General features: G+C 46.7%; 7 protein-coding genes; 4 read left to right on the forward strand and 3 right to left on the reverse strand.

The window, feature by feature from the left end:
- Positions 1–320: 320 nt before the first annotated feature.
- RCC_04667 (uncharacterized protein) lies at positions 321–1022 on the forward strand (the record flags this gene model as incomplete). Its single annotated transcript, XM_023769945.1, has 1 exon — positions 321–1022. The coding sequence occupies one exon, from the start codon at positions 321–323 to the stop codon at positions 1020–1022; it is 702 nt and encodes a 233-aa protein (XP_023625713.1).
- Positions 1023–2324: 1302 nt separating this feature from the next.
- On the reverse strand, positions 2325–2672 carry RCC_04668 (uncharacterized protein; the record flags this gene model as incomplete). Its single annotated transcript, XM_023769946.1, has 1 exon — positions 2325–2672. The coding sequence occupies one exon, from the start codon at positions 2670–2672 to the stop codon at positions 2325–2327; it is 348 nt and encodes a 115-aa protein (XP_023625714.1).
- A 648-nt stretch (positions 2673–3320) lies between these two features.
- RCC_04669 (uncharacterized protein) lies at positions 3321–3626 on the forward strand (the record flags this gene model as incomplete). The annotated part of the gene is made up of 1 exon (XM_023769947.1): positions 3321–3626. One exon carries the CDS (start codon positions 3321–3323, stop codon positions 3624–3626), a length of 306 nt encoding a protein of 101 aa, XP_023625715.1.
- Positions 3627–4100: 474 nt separating this feature from the next.
- RCC_04670 (uncharacterized protein) lies at positions 4101–4967 on the forward strand (the record flags this gene model as incomplete). Its single annotated transcript, XM_023769948.1, has 1 exon — positions 4101–4967. One exon carries the CDS (start codon positions 4101–4103, stop codon positions 4965–4967), a length of 867 nt encoding a protein of 288 aa, XP_023625716.1.
- Positions 4968–5176: 209 nt separating this feature from the next.
- On the reverse strand, positions 5177–5736 carry RCC_04671 (related to RTA1 domain protein; the record flags this gene model as incomplete). XM_023769949.1 has 2 exons in its annotated part: positions 5177–5613; positions 5667–5736. The coding sequence occupies 2 exons, from the start codon at positions 5734–5736 to the stop codon at positions 5177–5179; spliced, it is 507 nt and encodes a 168-aa protein (XP_023625717.1).
- A 4931-nt stretch (positions 5737–10667) lies between these two features.
- RCC_04673 (related to alpha-L-rhamnosidase A) lies at positions 10668–13168 on the reverse strand (the record flags this gene model as incomplete). XM_023769950.1 has 2 exons in its annotated part: positions 10668–12818; positions 12869–13168. 2 exons carry the CDS (start codon positions 13166–13168, stop codon positions 10668–10670), a joined length of 2451 nt encoding a protein of 816 aa, XP_023625718.1.
- Positions 13169–15429: 2261 nt separating this feature from the next.
- Positions 15430–18286, forward strand: RCC_04674 (related to sterol glucosyltransferase; the record flags this gene model as incomplete). XM_023769951.1 has 10 exons in its annotated part: positions 15430–15562; positions 15614–15918; positions 15974–16332; positions 16417–16577; positions 16628–16888; positions 16939–17047; positions 17104–17460; positions 17513–17879; positions 17929–18067; positions 18117–18286. 10 exons carry the CDS (start codon positions 15430–15432, stop codon positions 18284–18286), a joined length of 2361 nt encoding a protein of 786 aa, XP_023625719.1.
- Between the last annotated feature and the right edge of the window lie 1572 nt (positions 18287–19858).

The raw sequence follows: 19858 nt of genomic DNA on the forward strand, positions 1-19858 counted from the left end.
TATAGAGCCCTATACTTAAACCTATATCTACGCCTAAGTTAACGCCTCTACTAGAACTTAGCGACTAAGCTTCCCGTCCTACCGCTAGTAACGGTCCTATCCCTAGCCCCCTAGGTGCTAACCGTAAAGGCGGTAGTGCTATACGCCTAGTCCTACCTCTAACCGATCTCTATAATGTAGAAGATAGCGACGGCGTATATATCTAGGGAGTAGTCGAGGCCGATATTAATAAAGGGCCTTAGTCTTACTCCCTACGATTATACGTTCTAGGCATAACGGCTGGCGATGGAACCAACATCAACTATAAATCCAGCCTTGGCATGTCTTGTCAGATAACCGATCCCACACTCTGCGCTACCCCAAACGACCGGACTGAACACGAAAACGACGGAACATACGAAAATGACGAGACCGAACACGAACACGACGAGACTGAACACGAAAAAGACGAAACTAAGGAAGACGACAAGACCAAAAATTCCAGCGACAATGATCCTCGTGTTGCATGTAGTGATGGCGTCATCAGCAAGCGCAATATGCGCTCACACAAACAGACGCGTTTGTCGTGGTTGGAGTCCGACGAACAACGTTTACTATCATACAAGAACAAGATGGGTATGGTTTGGGTAGACATATTCGAACGTTTCCCAAATCGTACGCCTGGAGCAATTCGGTTGCGCTATCAGATGTTAGCCGCTAGAGAAATGGAGTACGAGGTAGAGGAGGTACTGGAATCCGTGATCAGACAGAAGAAGTTGCAGTATCGTGCAAAGTGGACAGGATACAACAATGACCCGGTATGGTACGATGCGTCCAACTTCAAGAACAGCGTTCAAAAGCTCTATTCTTTTCACAAATCCAATCCTGCGCAACCAGGGCCTCCAAAAAGGCTGGAGGACTGGACGAGGTGTTTCATCGAGGACAGAGATGAGGAGGACCACTCTGACGACGATGAACCCTGTGATGAAGACGCCAAAGAGGTACTGTGTAGTAACATCAGTGTACTGCTGTCTTACGAATAATCATTCACGTTAGGAATATAACGATTGATACATTATCTGAGTATAAATCGACTATTGTAGTGTCAAATTTGTTGCTAGGTGCATGAACGAACAAGTTTCCTTGGTACTGGGTACCAATATCCCAAGACAGTGCGAGAATATTCAGAGACGATTGATCGATCCTCGACACAAGATAGTATTCTGTCGCGGTGTGGAAACAATACATATGGAGGAAGAATTGAAGGATTGAACTGAGGTTCTATTGGATGTTGCTATGAACAGCATATATAGGAAAACAGAGGTGAGGTGTACGACGTAGTACGTAGTACAAGAGAAAGACTCCAGAACCATGATATGATTCTAGTGCTGATTAGCACCTGCATCAAGCAACATCTTGACCACCTGCTCGTGGCCTTAAACTAAAGCTGCCTGCAGTGCATTGCTATACTCACCACCCTGCGCGTCAGAATCAGGGAAATTGGAGGCCACCACAGCGACGAATCGCTTCAACAGCYGTCACGGGATATTGCAATGATCAGCGTTACGAAGATGAGGGCTGAAACTCAGGAAAGTAAAACACCACCTAGCACCAATGATGCTGCCAGAGGGGGAGACAGATCAGATTTTCAGCAACGCCATGGCCGTGGCCTGACGCTTGCATCTGAGCCCAATCCAGGCACTGTGACTACAATTACCTCTAATTCGGCAGATGACGGCGAGCTTAAAGGCTTGCCAAGGACATCATGCGCAGGATTGCAGTCCATCTGATACCACATCTGATAACTTACGGTACTCAATGGGTGAGCGGCCCACCCTCGCCAAGACACCACCAAAACGCACTACAAATTGGCCCATTATGGCGCCCTCTAGGCTAGTAAAATAAACAACTACATCATATACTACTCCTGTGCTACATCTGCGTTATTGTTATACGTGCGCGAGTGGTGTCCTGTGCTAACAACGGCAACAGTGCTTGATACTACAGCCTTACGGAATCAACGAACAGTCTGTGACCATCTGCATCACCAAAGTTACGGAAACTGGATCCCGTCGTCTTTCTCTGAACCCAGTACTTCGCAAGCCTCACTACAGCATGCTCTAGTCCGTCGCGCCGATCCGTGTCGGCTCTCAACATCCTGGATGAACTCGACAGTTACGTGGCCCTCGAACTCGAGACTGAGGATCGCGCTCCTCCCAATGTCTTCTCTGTTGCTACAGAGGACCCTACGTACGAACTGTGGGTACACTATCAGGTCGCCAATGAGTACCACATGTTCTGTCTTCAGTCCTGGCGTACTACGCTGCCAGATCATGCCAGCGTGCTCATCGGCTTATCGGGACGCATAATGGAGTATGGGGCGATTGACTTCGAAGAGGATAGGATCCAGAAGGCAAATCCTCTGTGGAGGCCAGATCTGCCTTCTTGCGCAGACTTGCCGCCAGCCAGCTGCTGACCTGGACCTGTGCTTCCACGGCTCCATCATTGGGCGGCTTAACCTCAATGCCAGAGAACAGTGACGCTGCTTGTGTAGATTCGTCGCTCGTGTGACTGATGGTGGCATTTTGCAGGCGGTGGTAGAGGGCGGCGTATTTCGGGTGGAGGTGAGAGTAGCAGAAGCAAAAGTCGGTCTTGTGGAAGAGGTATTTCTCGGTGCGTGACAACGGGTCCATGGATGGCGGTAGATACGCGGGCTGGATGCTTTGCGATTGCATGCTCTCACGTCGGAAGGTGTCACGGCCGGCAGCGCTAGGGCAAGGTCCAGTTTTATGTAGTGCAGAGCTGGGTGCGTTGCAGCACAGCCTTCGCCCGGTCGACGACAAGCGCACACAGTTCTGCCGACCGCTCGTCGCTCTCGTCGTAGGCATCGTCGTCACTAGGCTCGTGGACCAAGGCAGTTTGGAAAGCTGGCTCCTTCTCCAATACATTCCGAAGGCAGGCGGGTGTAAATCGCGACGCAAGGCGACGGCCGAGCCATTGTCGCAATGCGCGAAGCGCGGTGCAACGTCGGCGGGAACTAGTAACGAAGGGTTCGAGAGAGGATCTTGTAAGATACGAGGGCGAGCGATCCTCAGCAGCGTCTTCTGCCGTATTGGGCGCGTAGAGCGCTTGCTGCCGGCACTAAGGCTGCTGAGTGTGGTCCGCTCAATCAGCAGACAACAACAGGCGCGGACGCGAGGCGTGTTGGGCGGCGGCTGTCGTAGTGATATTGGACCGGGCCCGTGTACGGTGGTGGAAAGTTCATGAGGTTGTTATGGCTCTGGTGCGTGGAAGTAGCGGCAATCGAGACAGCCAATCAAAAGCCGCCAAGCAACACTCTCATGCACGCTTTGTGTGCGCGCCGCTTCCGCTCATCCGTCCTGAACACCCCGGCACCATCTCCAGATTATATCCTCTATGCCCGTGGCATTGAAGACGCTGACGATGACTTCAAGGAAGTCGATCACTACCCAAAGACCGAGCTTGAATGGTTGGCGACGATAGCTTTCAATTACGCCGTGGACTACTTCTTGCAGGAGAACGACAGTAAGTGTAAGGATTGGGCAGGTAAGGCCTTGTTGCTGGCGCAGGTCGCTGAGGGATGTGCTTATGGCGAAGTATGCGATGCCAAAGTGGCCGCCGATTGAGTCAGGTGTGGAGTGAAAGGGCCCCTGGTCGATGGATTTAGCGTCTGAGCTAGCGTGGAGCTACGAAAGTTTTCACACGGGGTCTAAGGGACACTCATTCAATCATGCCATCTCGAAAAATGCAACGCCATTCTCAATGGCCATAACGCTTTTTTTGTCCATGTTTGATGTATGGTAATACTCTAGGCCATGCCTCTACGTCGATCGCATTCAAAATCTCGCTTTGGCTGCCAACCCTGCAAAAAGAGACATATCAAGTGTGGAGAAGAGACGCCATCCTGTCAAAAATGTATCCATCGTCGCATAGAATGTGTGTATCTGCCTGCAGAAGTGCGTGTCTCGGTCCCAGCTTCGCCAAACCCACGCTCTCGCGTACCGAGCCCTGCAAGCCTTCATGTCACCGACGAGGTGAGACCCACCAGGATGCAAGAGCTGCATCTCATGGCACACTTCACTACTTCGACTTGCTACACCATGTCTAGTACGAAAGACCGTATCGAGGATGTTAAAATATGGCAGAAGGTCGTACCAGAGGAAGCGCTTCGTCACGAGTTTCTCATGGATGGTCTCCTCGCGTTATCGGCGCTCCACTTGGCATCGGAGAATCCAAAGTCGCGATGGGAATACACGCAGATGGCCATGCATTATCAAACCTCAGCTCTATGCGGATACCAGGATGCGCTCCAGAATATCACGAGCGACAATCACAACGGCATATTCGCGTACTCCGTCATCCTCAACAATCTCTCGCTGGCCTTTCCCAACGTATGCGCAGACCCAGCATCCGCCTCGCACGCAGAAAGCATCATCACTCTCATCGAACTCGTACAAGGAACTGGCCGCATCAGTGCCACAAACGTCGTCTCGCTGCGCTCCGGCAAATTCGCAGCCTTCTTCGTCAGCTTCCCATACCACGACCATCCACTCGCGCCAGACCCAGACGTCGCACACGCCCTATCCCAGCTCCGATCTCACGTCGAGTGCATACGCGATCCAGCGGACGACTCGCGCCACCGAGCGTACATCACCGGCATCGACGCGCTGGAGACGTCCTTTGGTCACATAGCGGGTGCCCAGCATTTGGCGCACGTGCTTGTGTGGACGACGATGGTGAGTAAGGATTTGGTGAGGCTGTTTCAAGGGGGCGATGTGATGGCTAGACTGGTGTTTGTGCATTATGGGGTGTTGTTGCTTGAGGCGAGGGGAAGGTGGTGGGCGAGGGAGACGGGGAGGTGTTTGATAGGGGAGTTGGTGAGGGATATTTGTGGGGAAAAGCCAGAGTGGAGGGGATGGACAGAGTGGGCGGTTGGGAGGGCGGAGGGGGTGGGTAGGGACAGTTGAGAGGTTGAATTAAGAGTGGAAGATATGTGAGAGGATATGTAGGACCTGACTGTGTTAGAGGTACGTTGAGTGACTAGTATAGTGAATCTGATTGTTTGCATGTCACATCTAATCAAGTCTAGTATCATCAACTCGAACCAAAAAAATCCTCTCCTACAGCCTCGCCTCTATCCTACAACCAAATCACTCCACCAGCCCCAACTACACCCTCACGCAAGATCATAAAGTTGCACTCCCTTCCTCAACGCCCTCGCCTTCCCGGGTCTCAACAACGCCGCAATCTCACTCGGATGCGCCCACGCCAAAATCGCCATGCAAATCCACATGAGCACCGCGTCAAACACATACAAGAACACTTCATGACTAATCAGATACCCATCGTTTCCCTGCGCATACTCAATCAACCTGAAAATCGACCGCACGAGGATCAGCGCGCTGGCAGCGTACAGCACGTAGAGATGCTTCTCCCACGGCGGCTGCCGTGACAGCACGCGGGACGTCGGGACGCGGCGCATGCTCACGTGGAACCAGAGCGATGTCACGATGAAACATCCGAAGAAGAGCACTTGCACGACCAGCCCGCCGATGATGATGTTCTCGCCCATGTGCATGGCTGAAATGGTGCCGCTCGCCATTATGCCTCCGCCTAAAGTACGTCAGCCTCCTCTCCTGTATTCTGGTGTGCGGTGCCCAACATACCAGCGCCCCGCAAGAGGAAGGATATAACGTCGCCGATTACGAAAATCTTTGTGAGCCAGCGCTTGCGCATCTCTCCTATCTCACCGTATAGTAGCTCCACGCAGCGTTACTCAAGTACTATCAAATAAAGCAGATGTAACGTACTTTCAGATACAGTGCTGACCGAAATCGATTTCATTTTCTTGCAAATTATTTGTTCACCACGCACGGTCGTTGTTTGAGGAACAAAGGTTTGAATTTTTTTTTATAGCTCCTCTTTACTATCTCTACAACTTCGCCACTTATTAACCCGAGTTAACTAATCGTGTACAAGGGCCTCGAAAACCCTATGCTCATTAATAGGAAGGTTATGTCTACTACGGTCTAAAACAATATAGGTCGATCGCGGGTAGAATTCGAGTAGGCGGAGGCTATCTCGATAGCCTACACTCTCGTCTTATCGACTACATATAATAAGTATAGGTGTAAACGACTTTAGATGCTTATTGCCTAAAGCAAGAGATATCTAGTATCGGCGTAGGTCTACCCGGATCGGATCTAGCACTTCTTTATCTACCGCGGCTAATACTAGAAGGTAAACTTCCTTATATTTTGCTTTAAGTAACTTAATATAAGAAGGTGTTTAAATAAGAACGTTTCTAAGAAGTGCCTTGTCCTCGCTTAATATAGTCGATATAATTTGCATATTTAGAACTAGCGGTTAGAAAGTATCGATATTACGTAAGCTGTCCTTTAGTTCGATAAGCGGCACTCGTAATAGTAAACTATCGACTTGTTTACTATACTTTTAAGCGAGTGCACGGGCGAGATAGCTACTATATAATAAACCGACAAGTAAGAATTTTAACTTTCTAAGCCGAGTATTAATAAATTAAACTAGACGAAGATGTATATCGTCTAGGTCTCTAATATTGTTCGTAGGTGTTATACCTATACCTAGAAGGTTTACGTAGATCCGGCGAAATCCTAGTACTTTAGCGAAAATCGGCTTAAAGTCTAACTCCTCGACTTCCCTATTTATTTCCTACCTATAGACTAATAACACGGGAAGTCCGTCCCCTATCTCGTGTATAGATAGCAAAAAGTCTGTTTCTATCGCTACGTAGTATTATAGTAGATAGAAAGCAAAACGAAACTAGTGTAAATAATTTAGGTAGAAGTTATTTAAAAACAATTACGCTATCGTAAATTAAACGTAGAAATTTCAAGCTTAGATGTTTAGGCCGCTAGCTCTTACTTATATAAGCGATACCGGCAATAACGGCGATAGCGGTAATAACGGTAATAACGGGATATGCTAGATACGTACTATTACTAGAACTTTGCCGATATTAGTCGAGCTTAGGTAAGGCTATCCTAGTACGATAGGGGTTGTATTAAAGCTAAGAGTACGCGAAGGGTAAGGCTAGTTTTATAAAGAGCTATACTTAATCTAGACGCGCGTGGATTTTCGCCTACGTTTATAGTTATACGCGATATAGCTAATAAGCTACTAGCTACGCGCGGCGGAGGCTTAGTTAGCGTCTACTAGCCGCGCAACTTCGTTAAGCGTACTAATAGTCGTATAACGCGTTTTAATCGAGCCTACGATAGGTAGAGGTCTCTCTATAAAGATCTAGTCTTAACTAGGAGCTAGTTTAAGCTTATAGAGCAGATAAAGGCTAAGTACGGCATCCTAGACGAGGGCGTCTATAACTTCGATAAGGCTAGCTTTATAAAAGGCAAGATTATAATCTAGCTCGTTATAATAGGATTAGAGAGGAGAGGCCGCTCGAAGGCTATTTAGCCTAGTAATCGCGAATAGGTTACGGTAATCTAGCTACTAGCTAGGCTATCCTACCGTTTACTATCTTCGTTAGTTAGTACTACCTATCTACCTAGTATAAAGATCTAGCCTTTTAGTTACGGACTTATATCTAATATAATTATTAGGTACTAAGGAAGCTTACGAAAAASCACGACCTAAAGAAGATAGGTAGAGATAAGCACACCTAAGATTAATTAATTAAGCAAGCTAATAGCCCCCGGCTTAATTAATTAGCTATTTGTATAAGATTTAGCTAGATTAATTAAATTGGCTTAGCGGAAAGTTGTTAGCTTAATTAGTAGCTTAGGTGCTTAATTCCTAAATAGGAAAGTTGTATATATTTTTTAGTGTTAAGTCTTAGCCGTCGTCCTATATATCTAAATCGTCGTCTTCGCCTATCTACTTACTAAGCTCGTATAAAACGTCTATCTGCTTGTCGGTAAGCTTTAATTAGCCTATATCGTCGTCGTCGCCGCTACCGAAACCTACCCGTCTCTATCGTCGTACTAAGTATAGTACTACTAATAGCTTAGGTAATATATAGCGTCGGCGAGGCTCTAGTAGATCTCCGAGCTTACTAAAGACGCGCCTACACTTATAGCTTAAAGCTAGTATAGAGAGCATAGTAAGCGCTATCTTACTAAGGTTAGGATATTAATCGCTATACTTACTAATAATTAAGCTAATTAATCTATAAGCAAAAGCTTAGATTATAGCCTGTTTTTAGAGTCGTAGGCTTAGATTATAGACCTATTAAGCGGTAGATAGGCAGCTTAAACTAAAGATTAATTATTATATAGCTTAAGCCTAGCAAAAGTGAGTTTTCTCGTAGCGCTCTACTTATAGTAACCTGTTTATATACTAAGGTTATACGCACGCTCTAATTAAGCTTTAGTTATAGCTACTTCGGCCTCGTAGTCGCTATCTCTAAAGCTAGCCTTTATCTAACACCGTACGCACTATATACTAGCTAGAAGCTTAGGGCTAAGACCTTAGCGGCGAGGCTCTAGTATGTTACTAAGCTCGCTAAACAGGCGCTCGGACTTATAGCTTAAGGCTAGGATAGAGAGGATGTTAGGGGTAAGCTTGCTAAGGTTAGGGTAGCTATCGCGTATACCTACCTAGTATTTATTAGGGTTATTTACGGCGTCTAATCCCTTTATAGCGTAAGGCTCGCTCTAGTACTACCTCTTAAACTTATCTAGGTTATCGTCGTCGTCGCCTAGGGTAGTAAGTAGGTCGATCGCGTCGTCTATATTACTAATTATTTATAGGCGCCTCGCTTACCGCGGAGCCGTGTTATACTCCGCCTATAAAACTTAAAATTGCGCGTTAGTAGTATCGAGCTAATTAGGGCGATTAGCCTATAAAACCTCGTAGTAGTTCTTATAGTATAGGTGTAGAAGCGTTATAGCGTAGTAGGTAGGTAATGGATCGAGCGTAGATATTAGCCTTAGCCTAGGTAGTACGTAGCCGTAGGGTCTATTTATATAACGTATCTATAATATAGCTAAGGTAAGAGGTGTTTAATAAGGTGGAAGTAGCACTAGAGCACTCCTACTTAGCTACGCCCTATCCCTCTAGGGATACCGGTATTCTTATCGATAGGCCTTAAGCCTATTAATCTTACTAATTAATCTTCGATCTCTAGATTAATTTATAGGCTAAAATAGGCGCTATAGGCTTAGATTATAGGAAGGTTAAGCTACCCCTCGGCTTGCCTTAAAGGCTTATAATCGGCTTAATTGTTAGTAAGTATGTTAATCGCGTAGCCTAGACTAGTATTATATAGGATAGGTACTATAACGGCGTAGGCAAGATAAAAGATAATTCGTATTAGGTAGGAGACTACTTAGAGGTATATAGGAGTACGTAGGGACTTATACACCTAGATAGTCTAATAACACCTATAGGTCTAATACGAAAGGATATTAAAAGCTAATAAGCTATCTATAGGATTAGCTTAGTAATATATATCTAAGTAATACGCTACTATATCCGTATAATCCGGGAACCCGAGGTATCCGGTGCGGGTCCGGAGTTAATCCGGAGTCGATCCGAAGTCGCTCCGAAAGTTAATAAGGGGTCGTATAGTTCGTCCTAGAACGAGGAGCTATAACCTCGTTATAGGTGCCTTACTAACGATTAGCTCGCGCTTCTACTGCTTATACTTATCCTCCTTAGTATTACCGTATATAGGATTAATAATGCCGTTAGTCGCGTCGTTAATATTGCTTAGTTCCTTCGGTACGAGTATATAGTAAGGCCTTAGTAACGGTAGAGACTTATAATCCGCCTATAGTACCTAGAAATTAAGATTATTAAGTGCTAGCTAATTAGGCTTCTTAGCCTACGCTTAATCGTAGTAGTGTTTATAGCGAGGATAGAGTATTATAGTAGCGTAGTAAGCTAGCGAGTCGTTAAGGTTAGCGTAGTACTCTTTCGCTTTAAGTAGCGCTACGCGTAGATTAATAGGAATGTAATCTTTAGGTGCCTTGTCGTAAGCGTCGTAGACTACGTAATCGTAGTAAAGGAGGCGAGCTTCTAATTAAGTAAGTAGAAACCTAAACGTTTGGATTACCTTAGCGATCGCGCTAAAGCTATACTTACCACGTCCGTTAAAGCGCTTTATACACTCTTTAAGTGGCCTAAGAACCTCTATATAGTTGGTAACAACAGCCTAATCAGCAGCTGTGAGGCCGTCTGATCTTATCCACTGGGGTAGTAGTTGTAGATTTCCCTACAGTTACGGCGGTTACTATGGTGATCGTGACGATGCTGAATGATGCAGGGGGGACTATGGTGACAATGACGGTGCCAGGCACTGTTCCTGAGCCAGGGATGGCGCTGGTACCCGCTACAGGGCTGAGAACAGTGGTGGCCACAGTGGGAAGTGCAGTGACAATGGCAATACCGGGCAGTCGCACAAGTCCGAACACCCTGGTACATATGACAGACTAATGGTTAGCCTTTCTGTCCGCTGGACAATATCGCGCTGCGATGGGCTTGCTTCACAGAATTACTACTGAAGTCGGGTCTGGATCAGAATTTTGATTACATCGACATGTGAAGGATAATACAGGATCTGTCAAATCTTCCATCTGCACTTCAGCAAACATCTACAAGTTTGTGCAACTTTCGCATTCAGCCAACGCCCAGAGTTTTGGGAACAGGACTGAACCACACTTCGGAGGCTAGACATCATATGTAAGGACAAAAGGCTTTCCCCCTGTAATTTGGAAGGTCGTGTTTCTCGCCACGACCTCCCCATTCACCTTGAAAGCACCTCCAATATATCCGTCTTGCGATGACAGAGGTAGGATGACCGTGCCCATAGTGCAGTTGGGGCTTGTCACTTCTAACCTGGTTATGACACACCTTGTAGCATTCCAAGCGACGGAGATCTCACCCCCTGGCACGGGGACTCTACCCCTAGCCCACTTCAGGTCAAGCGTAACTGGAGCGACTCGCCATTCGGTGTAACCTGGAGTTACGGGCTTCACTCCCAAGACATGATCGCTGAGCTCCCCAGTGGGACCTGCAGCCCAACCGTGGCAGAGGCTAGTCACCCTCCCAAGTGCAGGCGCACCGGCTGCGTCCAAGGTCTCCCAGAAGCATCCGGTGTAGTTGACTCCCTGGGGGTCGGCCATTGGCCCCCATAGGCTTTTAAGCAGATCCATGGCGGTCTCGCCATCGTCGGCCTCAAGTGCGGCACGAAGGTGATAGGCACTTGCATAGGGACTGATGAACTCCGAGAACCCAGCTTTGATAGTTCCATTCGAGAAAGCAAGAGGACCTTTTGGTGTTGAAAGCTGCTTGAGGGTACTCAGAACGCGGGATGAAGTGTGGTTGAACTTGGTCACACCAGCGAGAATGGCCAGAGCATTCGAGTCCTGTCCGAAGCCATTCTCGATGGACTGTGAGAGGTAGTAGGCATTGAGTTCATTCGACCAAAGGTTCTGGTCAATCGCGATCCGCAGAGCATCAAGGCGGGCAATGTATGGCTCGGTGTCGATGCCACCATCTGCAAGAAGCCTGATGCACTCCTGAAGTGCGTATGCGTAGACCATGTTGAACTTTGTGACAACACCCGCCTGTGTCGGATCGTAATAATTCCAGTCGCCGCCTAAGGCAGGGTTGGTGATGTTCAATAACCCACTTTCGGGCAGAACTTGAGAGTGTGCCCATTCCAACATGCGTACAGCTCTGGGTGCCCACTCCTTTGGTATATCGACATCGCCAGTGCGCATGTAGAAGTTTGCAGCTGCGGTGAGGAGGTTGAAAGAGTAGCCAATCAGGCCAGTAACATTGGCATCAATCGRAGTAGAAAGTGGTTCTWGTTGGATCTTTGCTGTGGGAGCGAAGAATCCTGGGGTTAATTGATAGGAACCGAGAAGATCGAGCGTGCCTTTGATGTAACTGATGCCATTAGTACTCGACAGCGAGGACACGAGCGCAATATCCAGATCGCCTGMATACGCAATCCGGTCGCGTTTCGAGCCGTCAACCGTTGTATCCTGCGGATTCGTACCCATCAGAAAGTCGGGCAAGAAAGCCTCATCTGTCAAAGATGCTGAATAAATGGATAGACCTGTCGGAGTCATAGCAGACAAGTTGCGGAAAACGGCAGAGTGACCGAATGACGCGCCCAATCCAAAGGATCCGACAAATGCAGACGTCTGCGAAAATTGAAGAACTGGAACCTTGTTGAAAGATACGGCTATGTTATTCATATCCACAGTGGCTTCCACTTCGTGCCAGGTACCAAGGGTTATGTTTGCTGGCAATTTTGCGACTGCAAGTGGAGGAGAATCCTCGGTGGATCCGAAGTGTGCTGAGATCGATCCATTATCTATATTGCAGAAGATATAAATTCCTGAGTTGAGAGTGTCAGCCAGAACAGAGAATCCTAGTCCTTTGGCAATAGGTTTGACTTCGAATACAAGCTGGTAACTCATCAACGTAGCAGCGACGCTGCCTGACAGAACTTGAGGGGCTTGGCTCTCTACCAAGGAACCTTCGGAAGAGACCTGCCAGAACACAGGAATAGATTTCGCGGGAATGTCGTTTAGTTGAACGGTTCGCGCTCCAACCTTCCAAATTTGATTGAGGTCCTCGTCCGAGGTCTCAAAGTATCCCGGCAGTTGATCAAGGGATGTGTTCGGGATTGTGGGCTTCACACCGACGTTCTTCAATACCAGTTCGCCTGTTGTCGAGAGGTTGAGCTTCTGGTATCTGAAGCCTCCCTGAATGAGTCGATTGGTATGTATCATGGGCCCAGTGACATTATACTGATTGACTCTGTAGTTGTCCATAGCTGCWGCCAAAGCGATTGGACCATCGCTCTGCAACATGGATCAGTATTGGTTTCAAGCACTTGCGGGGTAAGACTTACGGTGTAGAAACTGTCCAGTACCGCTTTAGTCTCGCTATACGTGATCTCTAGACCAGAAGTGTCGCCAGCAGCTGAAAGGACTTCGAAAGTGGGATGGCCCTCGACATTAGCCCCATAGTCAAGGACAACCACGCCCGGAGCCGTAGTAGTCCCTTTGAGGGTAGTAGTATCATTTGAACCAAATATCGCCGGCAAGCTGTCATTTGCTCGTTGCACAGGATGCAGTGACCGGGAACTTGGTATTATTGCCGCTTCTGCAACTGTCAGGCAAGCCAGCAGGGCCAGTTGAGAGAAACCCATGATTATTGTGGAAGTCTTCGACAAGCACTGAAAGTATGGAGTAAGGAAATAAATGAAGCGAAAGTAAACTAATGCGACTACATGTAGAGCGGTTATTACGTATATATAGGAGATCGTTAATCACTTTTTTCTTTTCCGAGGAAGGACTACGCGCCAGAGGCTTGGTTATGCAATCTCCGATATTGTTTTAGTAAAGCTTCGGGTCGCCGTTCTCATCGTCGTACTACGCTACCCGTGACGTATTTAGCGATCACTTATTCGCTCTTCGCACTCCGAACCATCTAATCCGTCGGATATTTTTCCGTCCCGCTCTAACTCGCCGCGGCTCTTATTCGGCATAAAACTAAGTAGCGTATTCAAGCACGATCCACCTAATAAATATCCGTAGGTACGGCACTCCGCGAGTCGTATTTTAGTAGCCTTTAGTAACCTCGTAACGAGTGCCCGAGCGTATTCTTATAGCTAATCGCTAAACTACCTATACGTAGCATTTACGAATACGACCGCGCGTAACCTAATTTAAGGATCGTCTCTTAGCGTAGTAGGTATCTCGCTAAGCCCTATACACGAAACGACTAGAGAGAACGACTAATTATACCTTCCTAGTAGCTTCTCTCGATACGAAAATCAAATATCGCACTTTAGAAAACTTATTAATTATCTAGGTCGCTAGATACGCTAATTAACTAATTACTATGTCTCTTTACTAGTACTTAATATTACATCGTCCTACTAGCGCGCTCTAGTGCCTTAATAACTATTAAGGAAAGAGTACTCTAAAACACAACTTTAATCTAAATATAAAAAATGTTTATTTCCTTGCTTAAGGATTAGAGGAAGGAGACCGAAATACTAATAGTTCCCTTAATTTAGGAAGGAAAGCATTACTACTTATATAGAATCTACGCCTATAAAGTTATATTTATATTATTATAAAGTAGCCCTCGTAATTACTATCCCTTAACCCTTACGAGTCTATTCTTACGCCTTCCTCTTACTCGTTCCTACTAGGCCTACTTAGATAGGAGTTTAATCTCGTAGCTAGTAGGTCTTCTTTTAATGTCGTTAACGTACTAGATAAGAAAAATGAACATAAACGCCGCTATTAATAAAGCATTAAAGATGTATAAGAAGGCCTCGTAGGAGATAAGAAAACTACTATTACCCTAGAGGTACTCGATTATACGAAAGACGCTTCGAATAAGAATTAAGGCGCTAGTAACATATAAAACGATAAAGTAGCGCTTCTAGTCGACTATATCGGAAGTTATAAATATGCCGGAATAGGTAAAGCGATAACTTATTAGAAAAGTATAGCCGTTACGAGGAAAAAGCCAAACATAACAATCTAGATAAGCAGACCCGTAATAATGATTTTCTCGCCCATGTAATAGGCTTTAAGGTGCCTACTAACTGTTCGCCGCCGCCCTAGCTTAAAGGGTAAAAGAGACCACGTCGCTAGTAACGAAAATTCTCGTCACCCAGACTATGGGTATAAGAGATAGTTGCTCGGCTCGTAGGGTACGAATGAGGCGACCAAGGATCATGTAAATGGAAGCCGCGTAGGAAAGTTTAGCGACCCTTTCATGCATCGAGCCGTAACTGCCGTAGTGCTAATATCGGCGAGACTACAAAATGCCTCCAAGATCTGACCCAGCCCCGTGCACGCTGCGCTTCGCGACCGATTCATGGACGAAATTTCTTTCTGCCTTTAGGAGTCTTAGGCCGGCACTACGCCACTGAAAAACTCTTAGCGGCGCCCATCAAAGAGACCGGAGAGCCAATCAGCAAACAATCAATACGCTTTCAATCGTAACTACTGTGGTCTCCGACACAAGTATTATACATGGCCTGTGCGGTGGCTGGTGCTCTAAAGCCTGTTTTCGTCAGTTTGAGCCAGCTCTTGGCGCAGCTCTAGCAGTTACTCAGCATGATCTCGTGTGCTGATTGGCCTGGCAACCTCGGTCTATCTGTTCTATTGCCCCTGTCTCATCCCTGTACGCACTAACTATGTACACTACTTGTGTCGGAGACCACAGTATACGCTTATACGCACCTATACGCAAYTCGCAACGCTAGTGCGTTTCAGCAGGGGCTAAGTCTAGGTAGACGCGTTCGCCTAGCCTAGCCCTAAATGGAGTCTTGGCTCATGGCATCATCGTCAAATAATCCTTCATTTGTTCAACAGAATCTTGCAAAAGTGCCGGAGGGAGCAGACAGGACTACTCAAATCATCAGAGCGAGTATTCGATTCGTGGACTATGGCTATGGATGCTGCGGATTCCAAACATTTCGACTCTTCATCGGATAGAAAAGGCGTTGCTTGCGATGCACCACCTCCCTATGAGTTGCACTCTTCCAGCGCTCTCCTCAGCAGCTCTTGTAAAGTGCAAGGTATCAGACTCTATCTTCTGCTTAATGCATAACGCTGACTCTGCGACGTAGCGGATGGGACGCTGAATATCGATATTGCTTCCTCAGCCCCATATGAACTTGAACAGTCGCTTCCTGTACGCCCACCAGCGGTGGCCGAACCAGATGTGAAACCTGGAAGATGTCCGCCATTGAACGTCGTTGTGCAAGTGGTGGGCAGCAGAGGAGACGTGCAACCGTTCGTCGCCCTGGGCACCGCTCTTCAACGATACGGGCATCGTGTACGGCTGGCAACTCATGGCGTCTTCGCCGATTTCGTACGAAAGTCGGGTTTAGAGTTCTATCCTATTGGCGGTGACCCAGAGGACTTGATGTCTGTAAGTGCTTACGTCATTGTCACGTGTAGCCTTGCTTCTTACCCATCGCGAGTAGTATATGGTGCGCAATCCCGGCCTACTCCCATCGCTCGATTCCTTGAAAGGAGGGGATATTCCGCGGAAACGGCGCATGATTCACGAGATGTTACAAGGCTGTTGGAAATCTTGCTTCCTTCCAGACCTTGTCTCGCATGAACCTTTTGTTGCAAACGCAATCATTGCGAATCCACCATCTTTTGCACATGTGCACTGTGGGCAGGCTTTGGGGATTCCTGTCCATATGATGTTCACAATGCCCTGGACGGCAACGCGTGCATTTCCACATCCGCTCACAAATGTGAAGGCTAGGAATATGGAGCAATCACAGGCGAATTATCTTAGTTATGGCATGGTCAACATGATGACTTGGCAGGGGTGAGTATTGTGTTTCCACTTAGTACTTTGCGGTGTATCACATTGTCCTAACGATGTCACGGATGAACTAACTTTGGTATCTAGGCTAGGCGATGTTATCAACAAATGGCGAATAGAGGATCTAAGTTTGGAACCTGTCCATGCGAGCATGGGTCCCGATCTCGTTGACTGGTTGAGATTACCTGTGACCTATTGCTGGTCGCCAGCACTAGTTCCGAAACCCCAAGACTGGGGTTCCAACATTGGTAAGGAGGCCATTTCCAGCGCACGTTTTCACCGCCCTAACATGCATGAGATATTTGTGGTTTTTTTATGAGRGACGAACCTGCATACCCACCTCCTGAAGACCTTGCGAGGTTCCTGCGCGCGGGCCCTGTCCCTGTGTACGTTGGATTCGGTAGCATAGTTCTGGAAAATGCGAAGAGAACGACCGAAATCATCCTTCAAGCTTGTAGGATGGCCGGAGTGCGGGTCATTATCTCGAGGGGATGGAGTAGATTGGGAGGAGATGATCCCAGTACAGACAACGTCTTCTATTTAGGAGACTGCCCTCATGGTAAGCGCTTAAGGAGTATCTGAACGGAAACATTGCTAAAGTCCCGTCAGAATGGCTTTTCAAGCAAGTCTCTGCTGTCGTCCATCATGGCGGAGCAGGTACGACAGCTTGCGGCCTATACAATGCCCGGCCGACCGTCGTGGTGCCTTTCTTTGGCGAGTAAGCGCTCTATTCTGTGCAGAACCGACATTTTTAGTGTCTAACTCGAGCGACAGTCAACCCTTTTGGGGCAATGTAGTCGCCAGCAATGGCGCTGGACCAATCCCGATACCGCACAAGTCTTTGAGCAGCAAAAACCTTGCAGATGCAATTGGATTTTGTTTATCATCCGAAGCTCAGCAGGCTGCTCGAACCGTCGCAGACCAGATGCGCCACGAGCATGGGGTTGATATGGCCGTACAGTCATTCCATCGTCACGTCAACGCTTCTTCTATGACATGTGACGTGTTACATCAACATGCCGCAGACTGGGCTTACCGCTCACCCGACTCAGAAGCAGATATGAAATTATCCCATGCTGCGTTAAGAAACTTGACCTCCAGTGGAGACCTAAAGCTCACAAAAGCAATGCCGTAAGCCGCTTCGCCCCTCTTTAGAAATATCTGAAATGCTTATTCTAGCAAGGTATCGGCCAAAGGAGTACAACATGGAYGTTGAGCGATGGGACCCATTGACCGCGGGTGCATCCGCTACCCTCGGCATCCTGACTGACTTCACGTCCGCACTTGGAGGTACCTTCGTCAATCCTTTTAGGGAAGTCAGGCAAGCTCGACTCGCGGGTGGCGATGATGGTTCGGCCAGCTTTGCAGCAGCGAGTGCTGTGAGCAAAGGCTTCACGTCGATGGCGTCTAGCTTAGGCAAGGGCGCTCTCGTGGGCATGCCTTTGGCACTCGCAGAGGGGCTTAAAAACGCTCCAAGGCTCTATGGCGAGGATGTCAAAGACCATGGCAAAGTAAAGGATTGGAAGAGTGGAGGAATCGTTGCCGCAAAGGTATGTATAACTCAGGATTAGCACTACGCTTACACTAATACATTCGCAGAATTTTGGAACGGGTTTTTACGAGGGAATTACGGATATCGTGACTAAGCCGCGGGATGGTGCGAAGAAGGAAGGTACCCTTGGTTTCGTGAAAGGTGTAGGCAAAGGTTCGATGAATCTGGTGACGAAACCTGGAAGCGGTGAGTGATATTCAGATCTATTCACTGATGACGCTAAGTGATGACATAGCAATGTTCGGACTGCTGGCTTATCCTGCGCAAGGAATCTATAAGAGCATAAAGGGCTCTGGAAAGAACAACACTACAGACAGAATTAGGGCTGAGAAACTCGCAAGTTTTCAGCGCCAAGTCCCTACTGGGAATTCAACCGCGACGAAGCTTAGTGGCATAAACCAGTAGTGAACTCCGAAAGTATGTGGCATACAATGGATCTTTATACGTATGTCCTATACGTCGTTTCAGCTCAAGCTGGTCTTCTTTCGTTACACTGTTAATCGTGGTCGTAAAAGTGGAATGTATAGGGTTCAGGATGAGGGAACGCCTAGCCCTACACGTATTCACTGCCTAAATGTGCTTTCGTACGTTTGTATGGGGTCTATAGTTCATGCCGAAATGTACTAATAATAACGCTATTGTTAGGCAACCCCAAACGTAATAATCGGTAGAACACCCCTAAGAGGGGTAACGTATAGGGAGCTTAGAAATACACTATATACCTCTATAGGGCTGTTAGATAGTGCTATAGTTGTTATTTGCGGCGCGTAGTATCGTACGCGCTATAGAGTAGGGTGTCGCTAAGTTTACTAATCGTTACTCGCGTCGCTAGTATTATCGACTATAACGGTATAACTAGAGGATAAGTAAGGAGAGGACATGCCCTTAATTAACTATCTACGGTAGGCCGAGCTATATATATAGATAGCCGTATATAAGCTAACCTACCTCGTACTAGCGGTTAGGCATAGCCTAAACCGTTATACTCCCCCCCCTAGCTACCGTAATTAATAAAGCTAGCTAATACTAATAACGTAGCTCTACTAGATAACCTAAACGCCGACTCTCTATTACCTTCTAAAGTATTATTTTCGATGTCTAAAAGTAGAATATAATACTTCTTAGCATTTTAATACCTTCGAAATATAGAGTTAATCGCTTTAGAGAGTTCCGTATTATTTGCCTTATCGATGTAGTAGGTATCTACCTAGAAGTATTCCGGACCGTTACGCTTAGCCTACTACGCGTAGAAGCGAATCTTCTTATATCCCTCCTTATTAGGTATGTCGGTGTCTTAGCATCTCGCTCGTATAAGGCTATAAGTAGTCGCGTATAGTAAGCGTCTAATAGCGTTAACGGCCGCTAGAAAACTATAGCTAAGCTTATCCGCTATAACGTCCGCGGCTAATATCGCGCCCTTTCGCGATATTCTTCTTAGTATCTTTATCGATCGCGGGCCGATTAACATACTCGTTTCTTTCTTTTAGACTTGCTTAGCATAAATGGACTCTACTCTACTACTTACGGATGTCTAGGCCGAAAGCGAGTTTAGGAGCGACGCGTATTTAGGAAAGGCATAGGTAGCTAGCGTGCGTACTTAACTTATAAAGTAGGAGAAGCTAGCCCTTATAACGTACTACTACATTCTATAAACTATTAGCTACGTAAAGGTTAACTAAAGTATACGACATGCTATAAGTTAATATATTTTAGAAACTACGTAGAAATTACCTTTTAACTCTATTACCGGTATGCTTATCTCTTCTATTTCTAAGAAAATCTTCTTTTACATCTATTAAGCATATAGAAAGGAGCGAAGCAAACTAGGTAATTATAACGTCTACTAGAAATAGGCTTTAAAATTAGCACAACCGATTAGCCAAAGCTACATTAATCTTATAAGCACAAATTTTAATTAATTCCGCTCGCGCTTACATTTTATATCCGTATATTCTATGTGCTAAAACATTTACTCTC

The sequence above is a fragment of the Ramularia collo-cygni genome, assembly GCF_900074925.1.
Source record: "Ramularia collo-cygni strain URUG2 genome assembly, contig: RCC_scaffold06, whole genome shotgun sequence".
NCBI lineage: Eukaryota > Fungi > Ascomycota > Dothideomycetes > Mycosphaerellales > Mycosphaerellaceae > Ramularia > Ramularia collo-cygni.